The sequence below is a fragment of the Cydia strobilella genome, chromosome 4, assembly GCF_947568885.1.
Source record: "Cydia strobilella chromosome 4, ilCydStro3.1, whole genome shotgun sequence".
Classification (NCBI taxonomy): Eukaryota; Metazoa; Arthropoda; class Insecta; order Lepidoptera; family Tortricidae; genus Cydia; species Cydia strobilella.
Genome location: NC_086044.1, coordinates 17,918,144 through 17,937,767, shown reverse-complemented (window position 1 = coordinate 17,937,767; position 19,624 = coordinate 17,918,144). Strand labels below are relative to the sequence as shown.

Here is a 19,624-nt window from a genome sequence, read left to right as displayed (position 1 = left end):
GTGATAATCAATATGCACCCTCCAAACTAAATAAGTATGAACTTCTAACATGCTATTCAGCTTAGAATAAATTTAAAAGTGGAAAAACTACTGTCTTGGGTGAGACTTGAACTCACTGCCTCTGGATCAAGTCTCACCCAAGGCAGTAATTTTTCCACTTAATTTTATTTTAAGCTAAATAAGTATGAATCTGTATGAATAAAACAAATCAATATGTACTTTGAACTAAGTGTAATTTATAAAATAGAGCTACAAATTAAATAATTTGGAAACGACTTATATCAAAAAACATGTGCTTATTTTCAAAATGGTACATCAAAACAGCACATTATGTGATATACATGCTAATTCCTATATTACAAAATCAAGTTTCTTAAAATTACAAGGTATAGGTACATTGCTTTTATTAGTGAGGTTATCAATAGCATTAGGTGTTTTCATTGCCTAAGAATAATTACTTAGCCTAATGGGTACACTCTTTTATGTAATCTAATGTAGAGATGTAGTTAGTGATAATGCAGCTTTTATACATAACATGTAAAATATACAAATCTTGGCAAATCTGAAGTAACTTAATGATTTTAAATATATTTTTATAAACCACAAAACATCTTCAAATGACAACATCCAATCAAAGATAATTATGATTACAGACCTTAATTCTTTATAACAATTTGAACTGCATTTTAAGTCTAAATATGTTTGATATTGCAAACTAACTAGCAAGTACCTTAAGATTACCCTAACATTGTGCATAAAGCTCCTACTTTTCATTCTCAACTCCCGCCTGAGTCATGAGATCTGTGATATTCTTCTCAAGCTCGTCCACTCGAGTCCCCATCTCATCTATTCTGTTTATAATCTGGTCTGACATGCTTTGGAACTTATCTTGCATATTTTGTAGGAGTGATTGTACCTGTAAGAAACCATTTGAAATCCTTTAAATTCGCCAATGGTCACCATTTACATGTTACAAGAAATGAATGTCATAATCCTATAATATCCAATATTATTTTTAATTATGGTATATTTACAAAGAAAATAGATAAAAGCAAACTTACAATACTTACATACTGTGTTACTTCCTGCATGTTTTTGGGATCATTTGCAGGAGTTGAATAGTTACTCTCCACGTCATTTGTAGAAGGTTCTATGTTCGAGTCTGCCATGATTTTAAATTGCAGTCTTTTATTAGAATTTGTCGAGCAACTAACTGCTGCTCAATCTCAAGTAAAAACGCAAAACAAATTAATCGTCTTCCCTTGTATTTCGTACAGTCAATGAATGAAATGAAATGTAAATGACGTTTGTTTTTTTTCTCATCATATATACCCATAAATGGTAGCACTAACGTCCTATAGATGAGCTATACGCGTGCGCCTGTGAGGGACAAAACATACGCAATGCGTTAACGTACCAAAAACAACCTACGTAATTTGGTCGGGTTATTTGTTCCCACCATAAACAAGTGGCTTACAGCAATGGGATGGGATCTGTGTCATTCAAATGCGCTAACGCGCGTCGAAAAAGCGCTGGTGCGTACAAAGCTCCCGCCACACTCGTGCGCGACTCGTGGCGCGAAGTCGCGAACGCGAGTGTGGAGTCGATTTCGCAGATCTGTGACGCCCGCTCCACACTCGTGTTCGTGGCTTCGCGCCGCGATTCGCGCACGAGTGTGGAGGTCGGCCAATGGTCATACACAATGTATGGACTGACGTTTATCTGACATGACTATTTTGACGTTACGTATACATTTGACGTTTCCCTCCCCCGCAAAAATTGGCAGACTTTTTTGTACAGCAAATCACAGACGTGGCTGCTCCGTTTGGTTATATCCTCCTGGGCTATAACCGCGAAAATCGAAGTTCGTCAATTGCTGGCATTCTTCTCTGTCAGTCTAATTACGTCTTAATGAGAGTAAAAGAGAAAGATCCCCGCAATTTGCGAATTTCGGTTTTCGCGGTTATAGCCCTGGGCATGGACTGATTTGATCGGACAATTTAAATTGTCCCGTCTGGACTGTATTCCGTTCAGAGATGTTGAGCCCGCTCCAGAAGCTGCGAACGCGAGTGTGCAGTGGCGTAACTAGGGGGGCAGAGGGGGCAAGTGCCCCGGGCGCCATCCAAGGGGGGGCGCCAAAATGGGCAAAAGGCAGCAGCAGGGAAACTTTTGTCAGTCGTCAGGGGGCGCAAATTTGGTGACTGCCCCGGGCGCCATATCCTCTAGCTACGCCCCTGCGAGTCTGGTGTCGATTTCGCTGATTAGTGAGGACGGCCCTTTGCAGGACAACCAATGTTTTTCAAAAGGAATACTATGGATCTACCTTCCATAAGGAATACACTGGCTAAATGAGTATAGATAAGAAAACTAGATCAGTGATGATCTCAATAATAATTACTTATAGAATAATAAAAGTGTACCAACTTAACAAGAGTATGTAATTATTTTTTTTCAACATTCTAATTTCTAAACCGAAACCAATCTGACGGAATTCAGAATTTTAAGATTGACGTTGAGGTTGACAGTGTTGACACTGACAATTCGATTCGTTTTGCCGGTGCCGGTGCTTGATGTATTTTTATTGTTAGTGGATATTTGCGTTTCCTCAAGCAAAATTATAAACATGCCACTAGCAATGAATCCTAAAGGAGATATCCCAATAGACCTGGATCAGGTCAGAAAAGATATATTACACGGAATACGTGAATGCTCAACTCGGGGTTTGTCACAGACTACTAAATGGCTCTCGGAACTAAATTTTGCATTAAAAGATCATAAAGTTACCATAGAAGAGCCACCCGGGGGTTATGATGATGGAATCATAGCGGAGGAGAAGGAATCTTATTTATTAGCGAAAAGTTATTTTGATTGTCAAGAGTACGACAGGGCGGCACACTTCTTAGAGAACTGTACGAGTCAAAAGTGCGTGTTCCTGCACCGGTACGCGCAGTACATGTCCAGTGAGAAGAAGCGCCTGGATAACGCGACGGACACAGGTGCTGAAAACACTGAATCCACCGAGGTGTTGCTGGATCTGCTGTCTTTTTTTAAGGTAAGCTTGGCATTTATTTGTGCCTTTCTCAACCAAAAGGGAACTTATTGTCGGTTGTCAATAAGGCGCTATTTCCATATAGCTTCAATTTGAAATCAACCTTATCAATTAGCGACAATGTGGTACCTCTTGGTTGACAATGTCACATTTATTGTCTATCCCCATGCTATATCCAAATTTACCTCTGTCAATAATAATAATAATAATAAAAAAGTGGACTGCGAAGTACCGTACTACAAGTATTTACCTGTGCCAGTTCTCGAGAATGGTCGTGCCACGCTCTATTGGGATCGATCTATCATCACTGACAAGACTATTGTAGCCAATAAGCCTGACATTGTGATAATAGATCGATCGCAGCGCCGAGCCGTGCTCGTCGACATCACCATCCCCCATGATGAGAATCTTGTGAAAGCCGAGAAGGACAAGTCCAGTAAGTACCTAGACTTGGCTCACGAGATAACCGCCATGTGGGATGTTGATTCGACGATCATTGTCCCGATAGTCGTTTCAGCGAACGGTCTCATAGCGAAGAGTCTCGACCAACACCTTGAGAGACTCTCGCTAGGTGGTTGGATCAAGGGTCAGATGCAGAAGGCGGTGATCTTGGACACGGCGCGGATAGTCCGCCGGTTCCTCTCTCTGCGGCCCTGACCACCGGCAGCTTGGGCCCTGCCCCGCTGCTGGCGGCACCCTAGGTTAGGTTTTTTATAATTTGTTTATATGTATTTTGTATTGTTTTGTAAGTGTTTTTATATTTTACTTTTATATGCATATTATAAAAAACCTAACATAAGAAAAAGAATAAATAAAGAGAATAATAATAATAAAAGACGTTTATTCAATAAGTTGTAACATAGGTACATAATAAAAGTACACGATAATGCTTACAAACTAATTGAAAGGGAAGGTGGCTCAGCTGATGTCTGTGCCAAAAAGGCTTCGGGGCACAGCAGCCCCAAAGGTTTTCAGCAACGGACGCTGTTATTCTGCCACCGCCGTAATTGTATCTAGCTAAGGACAGTATAAACATTTACACTATTACATATACAATAGTCGTATTACTGCCCATAAAAAATCATTATATGTAGTCTCTTAATCTATAAACCCCAAATCTTGCTTAAAAGATATCATTTGCTAGATCCACTAACTTGACTCTCAGATATACAACTTGTTTGTTCCTACATGGAGTCTTGAAAGTTTTTAATAGTGAAAGTGTGATGAACCTGCTAGAAACACTGTGGTTTAGTTTTAAAGAATTTTTATTACTCATAAGAATATTACAATTCACTTACATGAGTACTTATACTAATTAATTAAAACTTCTTTAGCAACAGAGTGGTCAACGCTTGGAACAAACTCCCAGAGGATGTAGTAGCGGCCCAAAGTGTCAATGAGTTTAAGAATAAATTAGATGAGCACAAAGCAAATTCTACTCCACACTGAGAACTCGGTTTATGACTCTGGATACAGGCATTATCAGTTGTTTAAACTGCCTGCCTGCATTACAAATAATAATAAATTTGAAATATAGATCCTGTGATCACCTCTACTGCTAAATGGAGCTATACAAATGTGTTGTGACCATATACTTTTCATAACAATATCTTAGTGCACAATCATACTGATTACTGGGAAAATTTTATTGTAATTAGTGCAATTGTGCACAGTCATGATTGCAACTACGAGTGTGAACTAGGATATTGATAATTGCTTCATATGCATGTCTGTGTAGTCTGAGACATAAATACAACAAATTGAAAAGGAATAATGTCAAGTTGGTTATATTTTATTCCAGGCAAACCGCAGCAACCTAGATGGATACTTACTATACTTACAAGGAGTAGTATTAAAGAAGCTGGACCTGCGGAGTCAGGCTGTGACGGCACTGCAGGCCGCAGTCTCTGCAGTCCCTATCCTCTGGTGTGCCTGGGTTGAGCTAGCAGGCCTAGCCAATGAATATGATGCGCTGGACTCCTTACAGTTACCGAAGCATTGGATAATGTATTTCTTTGCCGCACATGCCTTTGTGGACCTGAAGCTGTCAGAGCAGGCACTGGAAGGGTATATGGTGCTGGCTGCTGCGGGGTTTGATAAGAGTACTTATGTGATAGCGCAGATGGCTATTGCACATCATGATAGAAGAGGTAAGAGATTTTAATGTTTTGTAGATACTAAACTATGTGGAAATATACAAAAAAATAACTTTGTAGTTAGCCTTTAAGACAAAAGTGGAGGACCCGTGCGAAGTCGCCTTGTATGGAAACATAGTCCTCATTGTCCTCTCTGGATATTAACATTATTGAAAATATTTTGATACAATATGTTGTATATCAACTACAGCCATTATTTATATGAAATCTGTTTTTCGCACATAATTACATAATCTGATGCAAGCACAATTCAGTGTACCAATTATCCTTTATCTTGAATGAGCCTAAGTCAGCTGTCCCTTTCAGATGTGGATTCATCCCTAGCCCTATTCCGAGAGCTATGCCAAATTGACCCGTACCGCCTGGACAACTGGGATGTGTACTCTCACCTTTTGTACCTGAAAGAGCGGCGTATGGAGCTGGCGCACCTCGCCCAGCGCGCCGTCTCCATCGACAAGTACAGAGTGGAGACCTGCTGCGTTATCGGTAATAGTTGTAGGGCATAATTTATAGGGTATCGTTTGTTATACAAGCTTGTATTGTCAATACATATTTAACATTTAAAACTTTCGCGTTTTGAACACATATTAAATCTCATTTAAAAACGGGTCTGTCGCCCCATGGGCATCGGGGGGGGGGGGGGGGGTTATCGGGGGTGGGCCGTTTTTAAATATGATTTAATACATATTTAATTTTGTTTAAATATATTCGAGTTTTCACTCCTTATTTACTTTTCGTCAATTTTATAAACAAGATTGCCAGCACTTTCTGTGTTAGTTAAACCTTTTGTTATCTTTCCCCTCTGACTTCTGACCCTAATGTAATCGAGAATCGAAACGCGGGGCTAGACCAAATTTGAGGTGGGCAAAGTGGGTATGTTAGGAAGTAGTTGAGGGGCAGCCCGCCGGAATAAACCGGGCAATCTAGTTATATATCACCAATTAAGCTATCGTCTCGTCGGGGTCGTAAATAGACGTATCTATTTGAGTCGTGTGTAAGTATTTATTGATTCTGAACCAATTACGTCTGATAACATGAGATCATAATTGAGTACAGGGTCAAATGCGTAACCCCGGATAACACCAGACTGTCAGCTCTCCTATTGAACTATATTAATTGCGTCACAATTACGTTTACTTTACTTAAATAATTTCTTTGATCGTCGATCGATTTCGATGAATTATTAAAGCCTTTGCTTCCATATTCTTTTTATTGTTTATTTATTGTATTTTTGAGCAAGTTGTTTTATTTGTCTTTATGGATCCCTCTAGGTGAAGGCCTCCTCCAGTTTTTTCCAACTTTCTCTATCTTCTCCTGTCTCCATCCAGACCCAGTGTTTCTGTCTGGGACATGGATGGCCCAAATCTATAACTAGACTGCATCGAAAATAAAGCAACCTGATCTGACATGCACCTCCCTCAATACTCACATCCTTGTCTTTATAGTATTTTACGCGGCTATCACACCGATGCGGTCTGCTTGAACGCCTTGAACTGCGGCAACTGCATTCAGTATGAAAACCACCTAAAAATCACAATTGTATTTCAGGAAACTACTACAGTTTGCGGAGTGAACACCAAAAGGCCGTAATTTACTTCCAGAGAGCCTTATCACTGGACCCACAATACCTGTCCGCGTGGATACTCATGGGGCACGAATTCATAGAGCTGCAGAACTCCAATGCAGCTATCCAATGCTATAGGCAGGCCATTGGTAAATATGTTAAATGTTTTCATTATGCTTGATGATATGCTGCTTTAATCCTATCAAGGCATATGTAGTCATAATATCTGATAAATGTCTCATTCTATGTAGGACTTTAGCTATCATAATGCCTTCATGTGTGGGGTGGAAGAAAGAGTAAGTAAAGATTAGCTCACAGTAACCAAACTTCAATACTTAAATGTAAATACACGGTGGCTAAAAAATAAGTGCATTTGGTTTTGGGATTATACTGAGCAACTTTTACTACGGGACCAACCCCGAAACCGCGAAAAAAATTTTGACTGTTTAATACATTTTGGCTGGTCCATTTTCTATGGGAGGGTATTTTTTTATTCGCGATTTCGTGGTTGATCACGTAGTAAAAGTTGCTCAGTGTAATCCCAAAACCTCCATGGCAACGGAAATGCACTTATTTTTTAGCCACCCTGTATATTTTTCATTTTTTATTGCAGGGACGTACCACATTATTACAATATTACAATCTATAAATTGTAAATGATGAGATGTCAATCACAATAAAAAAATCAACGATGATCAACTCTGGCCAACGTGGGGGTCGAACCCACATCCTTAGATTGCCGGCCGGATTGCGGGATTGGTAACGCATTGGACCGGCAATCCAAGGATGTGGGTTCGAGTCCCACGTTGGCCAGAGTTGATCATCGTTGATTGACATCTGTATTTACAAATGGGACGATTTTCGGGACGGCTGAAATGTGACTTATTATTAAAACACTAATTTCTAGGATAGTATAGTTTAGAGTAAGAGTAATTTGTTATTGTGATGTATAATTGTATATTTGATTTAATTTAATGTAATTTAGTATATTTTTTAGAGTATGAAAGATTGACTGTTATAACCAAATTGATTGTTAATTAAAACTAAGAAAGATTATTGTAATAAACGAAAATTTACAGTAATGATTTACAAATTACAATTTATAGATTCAATACTTAACCTTTTAAACGCCAAGAACACCTAAAGTCGTCGTCACTAGTCGTGCCCACCGCGCCATGGACAACTATATGTGTTATGATATGACGTACACCGTCAGTAACTTTCACACTTTCAAGTAAGGTTTACATTAGCTCGCTTACGCCCGGGACCCGGGACCTTGGCGTGTCAGTGACATTTTTGTTTAATAACGTAAAGCGTTTAAAGACTTCAAAGGTTTAATTCAAAATTTACAAATGTTAAAATACTTAATAAATAAAATACGTCGTCGTTATTTTAAACCATGTGAAATAAATACAAATATAAGTATAGGTACTTTTATCGATAAATACCTATTATCATCATTTAATATTTGTTGAATTACTTAACGCATTCACTGCCAGGGGGCGTGGCCTAGGAACAAATTTGTATGACGGTGAACGCACATGTGCGTTGGGGGCAGTGAATGTGTTAATTGCCTCATTACTAAATTCAAAAGCGCAATTAGTTAATAACACATTAATAATCAAGAGCAAAGTAATAATTAACGATTGTCTAATAATTAACCCATTCATTGCCGAAACTATTGAATCGTAATGCGTCGGAAAATAAAAGTGTATATAGAGTTCCGCAGAGCAATGCATGACTCAACAATTTGTTTTGGTTCTCTCAATTGTTTCAATTTTATAATTTAATATTGTCTTCGGTAACCGCGATAGTTACTCATGAAATAAAACTATGAAAACGGATTATATCGCGTATATTGAATTTATAATACATCCCGACGTTTCGAACCCTTCACAGCGTTCGTGGTCAACGGGTGACTACCCGTTGGCCACCCGTTGACCACGAACGCTGTAAAGGGTTTGAAAAGTTGGGATGTATTTTAAATTCAATATACGCGACGTAATCAGTTTTCATAGTTTTATTTCATCAATTTTAATTTATTTATATATATGAACCAGTAACAATTAAGATTAATTAAAGTGTTAGTGGCACAAATACAGAAAGTGACAAGCAAAAATAACAGCAATAACAATAACTATTATCACCTAGTAACGGTTATGACCCACTCAATATGCCGCATGCCGATTTGTATGTAGTACTAGTAGGTTCGTATCTATATTTGTTATAACTAATTAGTATGTTTAAATGCATTCTTGTGCCTATCTACGACTGTGTTGTACCTATATAATTTGTTATGTTTAACACAAGCACAGTACGATACAAATTATCACCGTCCGTATTAAGCTTGCATTCAAATTGGCTCCTAATTTACACAGCTATTGAGTTTTATAAGACTCTGTTCTTGTAAATTGAGGCTAAACTAGGCCATATTGTTTCAGATGTGGATCGTAATGATTATCGCGCTTGGAACGGTCTCGGCCAGGCTTACGAAATACTCGGCCTGAACAGCTACTGCATCTATTACTACTCAAGGGCGGCGCAATTAAAACCGGACGACTCGAGAATGCTGGTCTCTCTCGGGGAGGCGTATGAGAAGATGGACAAAATACCTAATGCTTTAAAATGCTATTATAAAGCTCATAGTACGGGCGATATTGAAGGAATGGCGCTATTTAAATTAGCAAAGTAAGTATAGTCATGCTAATTGATATCAACGACAGACTGATAAAACATTGGCAGTTGTAAGGCTTTTAAATTCATGGCTCAAGACCGTTTCATCTGTCGTTGCCATTTAAAGCGATGAGTGATACCTATCAAGTGGCCGTCCTTTATGCGCACTAAGAAAACTATACAAATATATTAAAATTTGCATTAACCTCTCGTCAGTGTATGATTAGGATTCTTGACCGAAATTTTGGTAGTCTTTTTGCATTTTTTCTGCTTTATGCTGCACAACTAAGGTTTGAACCCACAATTTTAACCCCTCGTTTCCTGAAGACATCGGGTCAGAGAAAAGGGATTCAAAAATTCTTTAAAACCTTAAAGTCGCTTTTTGGCTGACAAATTAACCATAAACAAATAAATTTTGCAGACTGTACGAGAAGTCGAACATGCCGAACAGCGCCGCGGCGGCGTACACGGCGGCGTGCCAGGACCCGGCCAACGCGGGCAGCAAGGAACTACCGCCAGCCATGCGCTACCTCGCGCACTACTACCTGCGCTTCTCACTGCTCGACCACGCCGCGCACTACGCCTACAAGTGCCTGGAGCATGATACTGTAAGTCATTACACGGCGGCCAGGACCCGGCCAACGCGGGCAGCAAGGAACTACCGCCAGCCATGCGCTACCTCGCGCACTACTACCTGCGCTTCTCACTGCTCGACCACGCCGCGCACTACGCCTACAAGTGCCTGGAGCATGATACTGTAAGTCATTACACGGCGGCCAGGACCCGGCCAACGCGGGCAGCAAGGAACTACCGCCAGCCATGCGCTACCTCGCGCACTACTACCTGCGCTTCTCACTGCTCGACCACGCCGCGCACTACGCCTACAAGTGCCTGGAGCATGATACTGTAAGTCATTACACGGCGGCCAGGACCCGGCCAACGCGAGCAGCAAGGAACTACCGCCAGCCATGCGCTACCTCGCGCACTACTACCTGCGCTTCTCACTGCTCGACCACGCCGCTCACTACGCCTACAAGTGCCTGGAGCATGATACTGTAAGTCATTACACGGCGGCCAGGACCCGGCCAACGCGGGCAGCAAGGAACTACCGCCAGCCATGCGCTACCTCGCGCACTACTACCTGCGCTTCTCACTGCTCGACCACGCCGCGCACTACGCCTACAAGTGCCTGGAGCATGATACTGTAAGTCATTACACGGCGGCCAGGACCCGGCCAACGCGGGCAGCAAGGAACTACCGCCAGCCATGCGCTACCTCGCGCACTACTACCTGCGCTTCTCACTGCTCGACCACGCCGCTCACTACGCCTACAAGTGCCTGGAGCATGATACTGTAAGTCATTACACGGCGGCCAGGACCCGGCCAACGCGGGCAGCAAGGAACTACCGCCAGCCATGCGCTACCTCGCGCACTACTACCTGCGCTTCTCACTGCTCGACCACGCCGCTCACTACGCCTACAAGTGCCTGGAGCATGATACTGTAAGTCATTACACGGCGGCCAGGACCCGGCCAACGCGGGCAGCAAGGAACTACCGCCAGCCATGCGCTACCTCGCGCACTACTACCTGCGCTTCTCACTGCTCGACCACGCCGCGCACTACGCCTACAAGTGCCTGGAGCATGATACTGTAAGTCATTACACGGCGGCCAGGACCCGGCCAACGCGGGCAGCAAGGAACTACCGCCAGCCATGCGCTACCTCGCGCACTACTACCTGCGCTTCTCACTGCTCGACCACGCCGCGCACTACGCCTACAAGTGCCTGGAGCATGATACTGTAAGTCATTACACGGCGGCCAGGACCCGGCCAACGCGGGCAGCAAGGAACTACCGCCAGCCATGCGCTACCTCGCGCACTACTACCTGCGCTTCTCACTGCTCGACCACGCCGCGCACTACGCCTACAAGTGCCTGGAGCATGATACTGTAAGTCATTACACGGCGGCCAGGACCCGGCCAACGCGAGCAGCAAGGAACTACCGCCAGCCATGCGCTACCTCGCGCACTACTACCTGCGCTTCTCACTGCTCGACCACGCCGCTCACTACGCCTACAAGTGCCTGGAGCATGATACTGTAAGTCATTACACGGCGGCCAGGACCCGGCCAACGCGGGCAGCAAGGAACTACCGCCAGCCATGCGCTACCTCGCGCACTACTACCTGCGCTTCTCACTGCTCGACCACGCCGCGCACTACGCCTACAAGTGCCTGGAGCATGATACTGTAAGTCATTACACGGCGGCCAGGACCCGGCCAACGCGGGCAGCAAGGAACTACCGCCAGCCATGCGCTACCTCGCGCACTACTACCTGCGCTTCTCACTGCTCGACCACGCCGCGCACTACGCCTACAAGTGCCTGGAGCATGATACTGTAAGTCATTACACGGCGGCCAGGACCCGGCCAACGCGGGCAGCAAGGAACTACCGCCAGCCATGCGCTACCTCGCGCACTACTACCTGCGCTTCTCACTGCTCGACCACGCCGCGCACTACGCCTACAAGTGCCTGGAGCATGATACTGTAAGTCATTACACGGCGGCCAGGACCCGGCCAACGCGAGCAGCAAGGAACTACCGCCAGCCATGCGCTACCTCGCGCACTACTACCTGCGCTTCTCACTGCTCGACCACGCCGCTCACTACGCCTACAAGTGCCTGGAGCATGATACTGTAAGTCATTACACGGCGGCCAGGACCCGGCCAACGCGGGCAGCAAGGAACTACCGCCAGCCATGCGCTACCTCGCGCACTACTACCTGCGCTTCTCACTGCTCGACCACGCCGCGCACTACGCCTACAAGTGCCTGGAGCATGATACTGTAAGTCATTACACGGCGGCCAGGACCCGGCCAACGCGGGCAGCAAGGAACTACCGCCAGCCATGCGCTACCTCGCGCACTACTACCTGCGCTTCTCACTGCTCGACCACGCCGCGCACTACGCCTACAAGTGCCTGGAGCATGATACTGTAAGTCATTACACGGCGGCCAGGACCCGGCCAACGCGGGCAGCAAGGAACTACCGCCAGCCATGCGCTACCTCGCGCACTACTACCTGCGCTTCTCACTTCTCGACCACGCCGCGCACTACGCCTACAAGTGCCTGGAGCATGATACTGTAAGTCATTACACGGCGGCCAGGACCCGGCCAACGCGGGCAGCAAGGAACTACCGCCAGCCATGCGCTACCTCGCGCACTACTACCTGCGCTTCTCACTGCTCGACCACGCCGCGCACTACGCCTACAAGTGCCTGGAGCATGATACTGTAAGTCATTACACGGCGGCCAGGACCCGGCCAACGCGGGCAGCAAGGAACTACCGCCAGCCATGCGCTACCTCGCGCACTACTACCTGCGCTTCTCACTGCTCGACCACGCCGCGCACTACGCCTACAAGGCCTGGAGCACGATACTGTAAGTCATGACACACCTACGCACTAGTTTCCAGGCACTTGTAGCTTGCAGTCTCAGTAGTTTCAACCTTAGTACTCTCATTTAAGGTTCAAATTAGATTGGACTTTCGGGAAATATGGCTCATTAGTCTCATTAGTTACTCTCATTCTCATTAGTCTCGTTAGTTACTATTTGGATTTTTTGGGAAAAACTTCTAGATTGGTATGACCTGGAAAAGGGGTTAAAACATGTAATGAAAAAAACCTATTTAATCCGTCTAATCCATTGTTATCGCAGTTATCTTTTTGAGGTATGCTAGATCCTTGTCATGCAAATCTTTCTTATTGACCTGATATCAAATTGATAGTAGAGAACAAGATAATATATGCGCGCCTCTCCAATGTGCCTATTAAGCTCGCAACGAATGTTATCTTAAATACGCAACGCGCTCAAATACAATAAAAGCACTTAGGAGGATCGAGCACCTACGTTAGTATTTTTTTTTTGTTCCAGACCAAAGAAGCCGGTAAAAACTTATTAAAAACAATATCAGAAAAAAGATTGGCAGCGTCATCGTCGCAGCCGCAGTGCTCGCACGAGGAGCTGCCCGAGGCCATCAAGAACGCGTCCACCGTCTGCGTGTCCGCGGCCGACAACACGCCGCTGCCCAGCCCCAACGTCACGCCAGACAACTTCTCCACGCCCATGTTCACCCGCCTGAACACCAAATATAAAATGTGACCGACAATCGTCGGCACACACCCGAAATTGTAAATAGACTGATAATGTTTAAGACAAATTGGAACGAATAAAAAAATATCCTTGTTAAAAAAAATAAGTGTTTATTTTTTACACCATTAATACAACATAACAGATCTTGGTGCTCAAATAATAAAACAATACGTAAATTTAATAACTAATAATAAATAGTATATAGTGCATTGATAAGTAAAGATTTTTCGCTACTAAATGATTAGGATTACTAAAAAAGTTACTGATTTAAATCACAGACCAGATCAAGCACATGATTTGAGAGCTTGTTTACGCCTGTTAAATGTACAGCTATAAGCTCCACTTATCATATCAGTTCGACTGATCATAGTAGATACATACATAATACCTAGATACCTACAATCAACTTCCACTATATAGTCTGTTGATGGATAGCCGGCTTCAGATATGTATTAGATGAAACAAATTATGATTAGATGTGATGTGAGCTATAACTATTGAAGCTGGTACTTATATGAATAGGCGTCAAGTACCAAACATACAATAATTCATAAAAGCTGGTACTTATATGAATAGGCGTCAAGTACCAAACATACAATAATTCATAAAATGAAGTCAAATCATACGACATAAAAATGATTCTTATAAAAACACATATCCTACTTTGTCATGGTTTTTTTTAACCAGTAAAAGTAATCAATACTTGCTATACGATAGAAATATATAATTCTAGATAAGATGGCATATTCGGATATAAAACAATTCATGATAATAAACACGTACACATTAATCATAAACAAATTGATAAAAAATAATAACAATGTTAAGCCTCTAAAACTTCATAATGATGTGTAAATAAACAATCCATCCAGATAATTAAAAGCTTTAATACAAGACTAAAATACTTTGTATGGAAATGTTTGGTCGCTGCCTACTTCTCAGCTACGTATTCTTAATTAATATCACCCCTATCTAGGATTAACATGTGTAAATTTGATGCGTTGAATTGGATGGAAACAGTAACATTTAGGTACTAAGCTCGCTTCCTCGTGGCGGGCACGACTATGAAAATAAGGCCGCACCGCGCGCCCGATGACTCATCACACACAGCTTGTTGCCTAATCTAAATACTAATCTCGTTTTGTAGTCTCACTAACTTACTGCATTATTGGTAATATGATGCAATGACTGGAAATAAGTATCCTAGGTACGTTTATCTTTATACTATAATGAAATAATGCTTAGGCGATTATGCCACAATAAAGTTACGTTATTATAAACTGATAATTTTAACAAACGGATATTTACGCCAACGTATCTATTATGACTCGGCTGCTTCAAACATGGTCATTAGAACACAATTTCATTCATAATCTGACTAGATTGGCATTTATATTATGGTGGATGAAATCATCTTCATTCTATGTTTTTATCGATTGTGTAAGTGCACAACTGCACACAAACAATACGATTGTAAATGAATTTAAGGAGAAAAATCCTCTTGTGGAATGGGCTCTGCCTCATTTGTTTATGTTTATTATTCTTTTATACCTATACTATGTTACTTATTTCTCAGAATAACGGCAATGGGGCCGCCTAAAAAAAACAGCCCACAAAATTGTTACATTCAAATAAGTTAATTGGATATCCAATATAATTTAACAATTTTACCTTACAATAATTTCAATATACATATCTCAAAAATATTTGTTGAGAAAACAATTTGGTGTGATAAGATCATCAGAGCATCGCGAATTGCGTCATCGTATACAATATACATTATATACATAGGTACATAATTGTCATGACCTACAAAAACTAGCCCCAGACAATCCTAATAAGGCCCTACTGAGCAGTTTCTAACCACATAATGGACAATTGAAATTGAATAAATTGGACACAGCAAGTTGCCTTGCAACATGCTCACATTCAGATTTCCTGATTGATTGATTTAAACTAAACCAGACATACTAATACAATACTTTCACGACATTGACTTGCCTAATATATAATGAGAAATTTACAACTTTTTAAGGCATAAAGAGGCACATCCGTTGCTAAAATTAAGCACATTAATCTAAGACTGATAAATAGTTGTAATGCCAATATAATATCACCGAGAAATTTGTAAAAACATAAGATACTTATTCAAAAATGTATACTATAATAAATTTGTAGCTAGTTTTGTGCTTTTTGTTGCATACATTTGTTCTTTGTCTCCAAAACATGGACCACCTCTTCAAAGAAAAGGATTCTTTGAATTAACATAGTTCCCAGAGTTAGATGAAGGCTGTAAAATAAAAACATTTCTTTTCAAATAGGATAAATCCCAAAATAAGCAATATGTGACTTCAAGCCACTCAGGAGTCAGGACAAACCCAAATTCATTTATTATGAAGCCCCAAATAACCATGATTCACTAGGAAAATAAACATTAGGCTCATCATGAATGACTCATCAAAAATAAAACTGCAAAATTCATGTGTCTGATTAGAAGTTCTGTGAACTGTTATGCAAAAATAGTACAACTTCCTCCAGATGATAAGGCATGTCAAGTATTCTACACTTTTGTACTAGCATGTTATGCATTCATCATTGTAAATGCCCATATTATATCTTCACGTACCCTCCCAATTAAATTGATTATTGTTCCTTGTAGGATCATTATTTTATTTGCTCATAATAAAGTATATTTTCTTTAACAATATTATCAATGATCTAAAATAAGAACACAAAGCAGTATGATGAACTAACTATAATAAACAATGAGATGACATAAATAATGTTATCATCTTAATTATGATATGGGTTTGGTAACAATGTTGACGTGAAACTTAAGTCCCTAAGTGTGCTAATGTGACCAGAATACCCAGCCCAACCCAACTTTACAAACCCAACCCAACTTTATACCAGAAATAAAAATATTCAGCAAATTTAAATAGTTTCAAAATTCAAATCAACCTTGTTTTGGTATCCCAAATACCATATGCTGATGAACCTATCTCTCATTATGGTTTAAGTACCTATTTTATTTGTTTGTGAAAACACAGCTTAATAAAATCCTAAAATTTATAACCATGGAAAAAGGCTATGAGAAAATGTTGATCACCGCATAAAAATGAACAATATACTACTATTGACTTACCATGAAAGGATTAACAGGCACAGGCGCCGGAGCAGCGCTCCAACTCCCATTGAAGAAAGGGTTTTTGCTGCCGAAGAAGTCATTGGTTGGTGCACTTTGGAACGGATTCTTGCTATTTATATTGTTACCTTCCTCTGCAAAATACAATTGGATCAGACAAAGCATCTCAAAATATTCATATCTATCCACACAGTATTTTTACCATCACTTGACTTACCCATTGACTTCATGTTTTGCTGTCTCAGTGCATGATCTAAATCTGCTAACGCTGCATAGCGATCATCTGGAAAAGTCATTGATTATTTTATTCAAATGTGTCAAAGAAAATTTATTTAGAGTAGCATTAAATATGATACCAAGATCATTTCGGGTTGCTGCACCATTAAGTAAGTTAGCTTATTTTAAAAATAGCAATAGACTACTTACTAGCAGTAGATGATAAAGGAGTGAAAGCTGCAGAACCTGTAGTGGTGGATGGGGCAGGCATATAATTGTTGTTTACATTATTATTAAACTGGCTACTGTTATAAATATTTGCAGTTGAAAAGTCAACAGGAAAACTGTAACAAAAATATATGCATTAAACCAAGTGCACACAAAACATGAATATTTAGCAGAAAATACCAAGCCGTAAGAATATTAATTACTCAGGTACTGGATCAGGGGCGACGACGGGTGGCGCCGCGAGGGGGCTGGGCTGGGGTATGCTGTGCACCGGCCGGGCTATCTTCATACTGACATCATTGCCTCCAGAGAAAAAGCTATTTCCCAGTTTGGGCGCATTCACGAGCATGTTATTGTTAACTATCGACTTGGGCGCCGAGCTCGCTATTGATATTAGCTGTGCTGAGCTCGCTGCAGCACTTCCGCTTTTAGCTTTTGACTTATTCTTCGATGATAAACTTCCGTTCGTAACAGTATTATTCAGCGGTTGATCGAGATAGTAACGTTTCTTCTCGTATTTGTCCGACATAAAATCTTTCACACTTTGTTCATCAGTAAAGTTCACACTTTCACCCTCGTATAGGCCTAACCAAACGCGCCTACAGTAATCATTTCCTCTCACTTTTATAAATTCTATCTCTTCCGGGGTAAATGTGGCCATTGAGATCGACTTTACTCGATGGGGAGGCGTCAAACCACGTCTGCAAAAAAATCGTGCATTTCAAATTATCTGTTTGTTGATCTAATTTCTAGCACAAAAGCAACAACACAATAACGCTCAAAATAATACTTACAGCATTCCCGAACATTTTGAACAAACGAACGAACCGATTGTAACATTAACGTACGTAGGTCCTCTTTGGTTGCAATCTAAACAATATTTGTTTCCATTAATAGATATAAGTTCACGTAAAATTTCTAAATTCTTGTCGTCTTGCTTACGACGGTTTGCAGCCATTTTTGTAATAGACAGACTAAAAATAATAAGAAATGCCAAATCGCAAGTTCCGCCCTTGCACCACGGACCACAGAATATGTAACTAAAAGTACTAAAACAAACCTTAGTACCAACATAAAGACATAATTATAATATTCGACCCTCAGAATAATGACTAAAGCAAAGAAGCCGGGCAAAAATAAAAGCTTGGTAAAAGATATCGTATTCACAACACGTTATTACTTTTTGTCTATGAGTGAGTGAGACAACAATCCGCAAGTTCTTTCGTTTTTTTCAGTATTGTCATATAATGAACTGAGGGAAATGTCAAATGGTCCTATGTGGTTCTATAATGTAATCTAGCCAAATAAAATATATGTTCGTTATTTCACAGGTAGGTGTCAACTGTAACAACTTGACATAGTCGTATTATTTTAGTTGAAATATTTCGGGATGTTTCAGCGGTCATCTTGGTTTATTTTAATTATATTGTTGCAATTCCTGAAAGATTGTTGGAAAACGTGCTGAGTTTTTATTTGTAATGGTTTGAAGTTCCCTTTGTGATAATGTATTTTGTGATCGAGGGCTGTAAATCGCATACAGGAAGAAAAGAAAATACGCACGAACCGATAACCTTTAATCGGTGAGTTTTGTTCAATTTTGAAGAAATTTATTTATAGGACCTGACCCTAAACATAGAAATCGATATGTTGTTTATGTAATTATTACTTGCATTCCAGTCTATATAGATTTTTGCATATATTTTCGAACTTTTCTGCTAAGTATGAAAGGTTATATTTTTGGCATAGTGATGTATCGACCTCAGATCAATAACCTATCGACATTTACAGCTTTCTTATAGTTTGGCCCAGGACTGTCTCATTTTAATTGATGAGTACAGTCAAGGGCATAAATATATATACATTCCCAAAGTCTCAAAAACATGTGTACGCTTAGACAATAAAATCGTGTTCACATATTTTTAAGCCATTTGTCTGGATCGATATTTTTGCCTTCGACTGTACCTATAGTTTTCTTTGTTCTTACTTACTGACAGATTGTGTTTGCCAGACTATAGTTTAATACTAAAAACCGGTCAAGTGCGGGTCGGACGCGCGCACCAAGGGGACCGTACTTTTTAGTATTTGTTGTTATAGCGGCAACAGAAATACATCATCTGTGAAAATTTCAACTGTCTAGCTATCACGGTTCATGAGATACAGCCTGGTGACAGACAGACGGACAGCGAAGTATCAGTAATAGGGTCCCGTTTTTACCCTTTGGGTACGGAACCCTAATAAAAAAGACATTAATGATCATTGATGAATGTTCCTTTTATTAATATTGTTGGTCACAAAACTCAACTTTTTTTTTTTCAGATTTCCAAAGGACGAGGAATAGGGGATATTACTGCAATGTTCTGCCACCAGAGTGCAGCACTAGCTTTTTTAGTGCACCGTAGAGTAACTTATTTATACTGTACCTTTAACAGGTTTTTGACAAGTTT

At 41.0% G+C, this 19,624-nt stretch overlaps 3 protein-coding genes across 3 annotated transcripts; 1 reads left to right on the top strand and 2 right to left on the bottom strand.

The window, feature by feature from the left end:
* Positions 1-214: 214 nt before the first annotated feature.
* Positions 215-1,283, bottom strand: LOC134741176 (heat shock factor-binding protein 1). Its single transcript, XM_063673950.1, has 2 exons — positions 1,071-1,283; positions 215-916 (listed from the first exon to the last, which is right to left on the bottom strand). Exons 1-2 carry the CDS (start codon positions 1,167-1,169, stop codon positions 764-766), a joined length of 252 nt encoding a protein of 83 aa, XP_063530020.1. The 5' UTR covers positions 1,170-1,283; the 3' UTR covers positions 215-763.
* Positions 1,284-2,546: 1,263 nt separating this feature from the next.
* LOC134740760 (cell division cycle protein 23 homolog) lies at positions 2,547-13,627 on the top strand. Its single transcript, XM_063673360.1, has 7 exons — positions 2,547-3,052; positions 4,851-5,199; positions 5,512-5,691; positions 6,754-6,918; positions 9,211-9,457; positions 9,864-10,050; positions 13,373-13,627. The coding sequence occupies exons 1-7, from the start codon at positions 2,624-2,626 to the stop codon at positions 13,598-13,600; spliced, it is 1,785 nt and encodes a 594-aa protein (XP_063529430.1). The 5' UTR covers positions 2,547-2,623; the 3' UTR covers positions 13,601-13,627.
* A 2,053-nt stretch (positions 13,628-15,680) lies between these two features.
* Positions 15,681-18,188, bottom strand: LOC134740758 (arf-GAP domain and FG repeat-containing protein 1). The gene is made up of 6 exons (XM_063673357.1): positions 17,975-18,188; positions 17,384-17,881; positions 17,163-17,296; positions 16,954-17,019; positions 16,737-16,870; positions 15,681-15,881 (listed from the first exon to the last, which is right to left on the bottom strand). Exons 1-6 carry the CDS (start codon positions 18,136-18,138, stop codon positions 15,831-15,833), a joined length of 1,047 nt encoding a protein of 348 aa, XP_063529427.1. The 5' UTR covers positions 18,139-18,188; the 3' UTR covers positions 15,681-15,830.
* Positions 18,189-19,624: the final 1,436 nt, after the last annotated feature.

What these genes read in the sequence shown, in the direction of transcription:
- LOC134741176 (XM_063673950.1), bottom strand. Translation starts at nt 1,169, where the DNA reads ATGGCAGACTCGAACATAGAACCTTCTACAAATGACGTGGAGAGTAAC. An exon ending in TGCAGGAAGTAACACAGTAT is followed by an intron (nt 917 to 1,070) that starts GTAAGTATTGTA and finishes GGTTTCTTACAG; the next exon opens with GTACAATCACTCCTACAAAA.
- LOC134740760 (XM_063673360.1), top strand. Translation starts at nt 2,624, where the DNA reads ATGCCACTAGCAATGAATCCTAAAGGAGATATCCCAATAGACCTGGAT. An exon ending in TGCACATCATGATAGAAGAG is followed by an intron (nt 5,200 to 5,511) that starts GTAAGAGATTTT and finishes TGTCCCTTTCAG; the next exon opens with ATGTGGATTCATCCCTAGCC. An exon ending in AGTGCCTGGAGCATGATACT is followed by an intron (nt 10,051 to 13,372) that starts GTAAGTCATTAC and finishes TTTTTGTTCCAG; the next exon opens with ACCAAAGAAGCCGGTAAAAA.
- LOC134740758 (XM_063673357.1), bottom strand. Translation starts at nt 18,138, where the DNA reads ATGGCTGCAAACCGTCGTAAGCAAGACGACAAGAATTTAGAAATTTTA. An exon ending in TCAAAATGTTCGGGAATGCT is followed by an intron (nt 17,882 to 17,974) that starts GTAAGTATTATT and finishes ATTTTTTTGCAG; the next exon opens with ACGTGGTTTGACGCCTCCCC. An exon ending in GCCCCTGATCCAGTACCTGA is followed by an intron (nt 17,297 to 17,383) that starts GTAATTAATATT and finishes TTTTTGTTACAG; the next exon opens with TTTTCCTGTTGACTTTTCAA.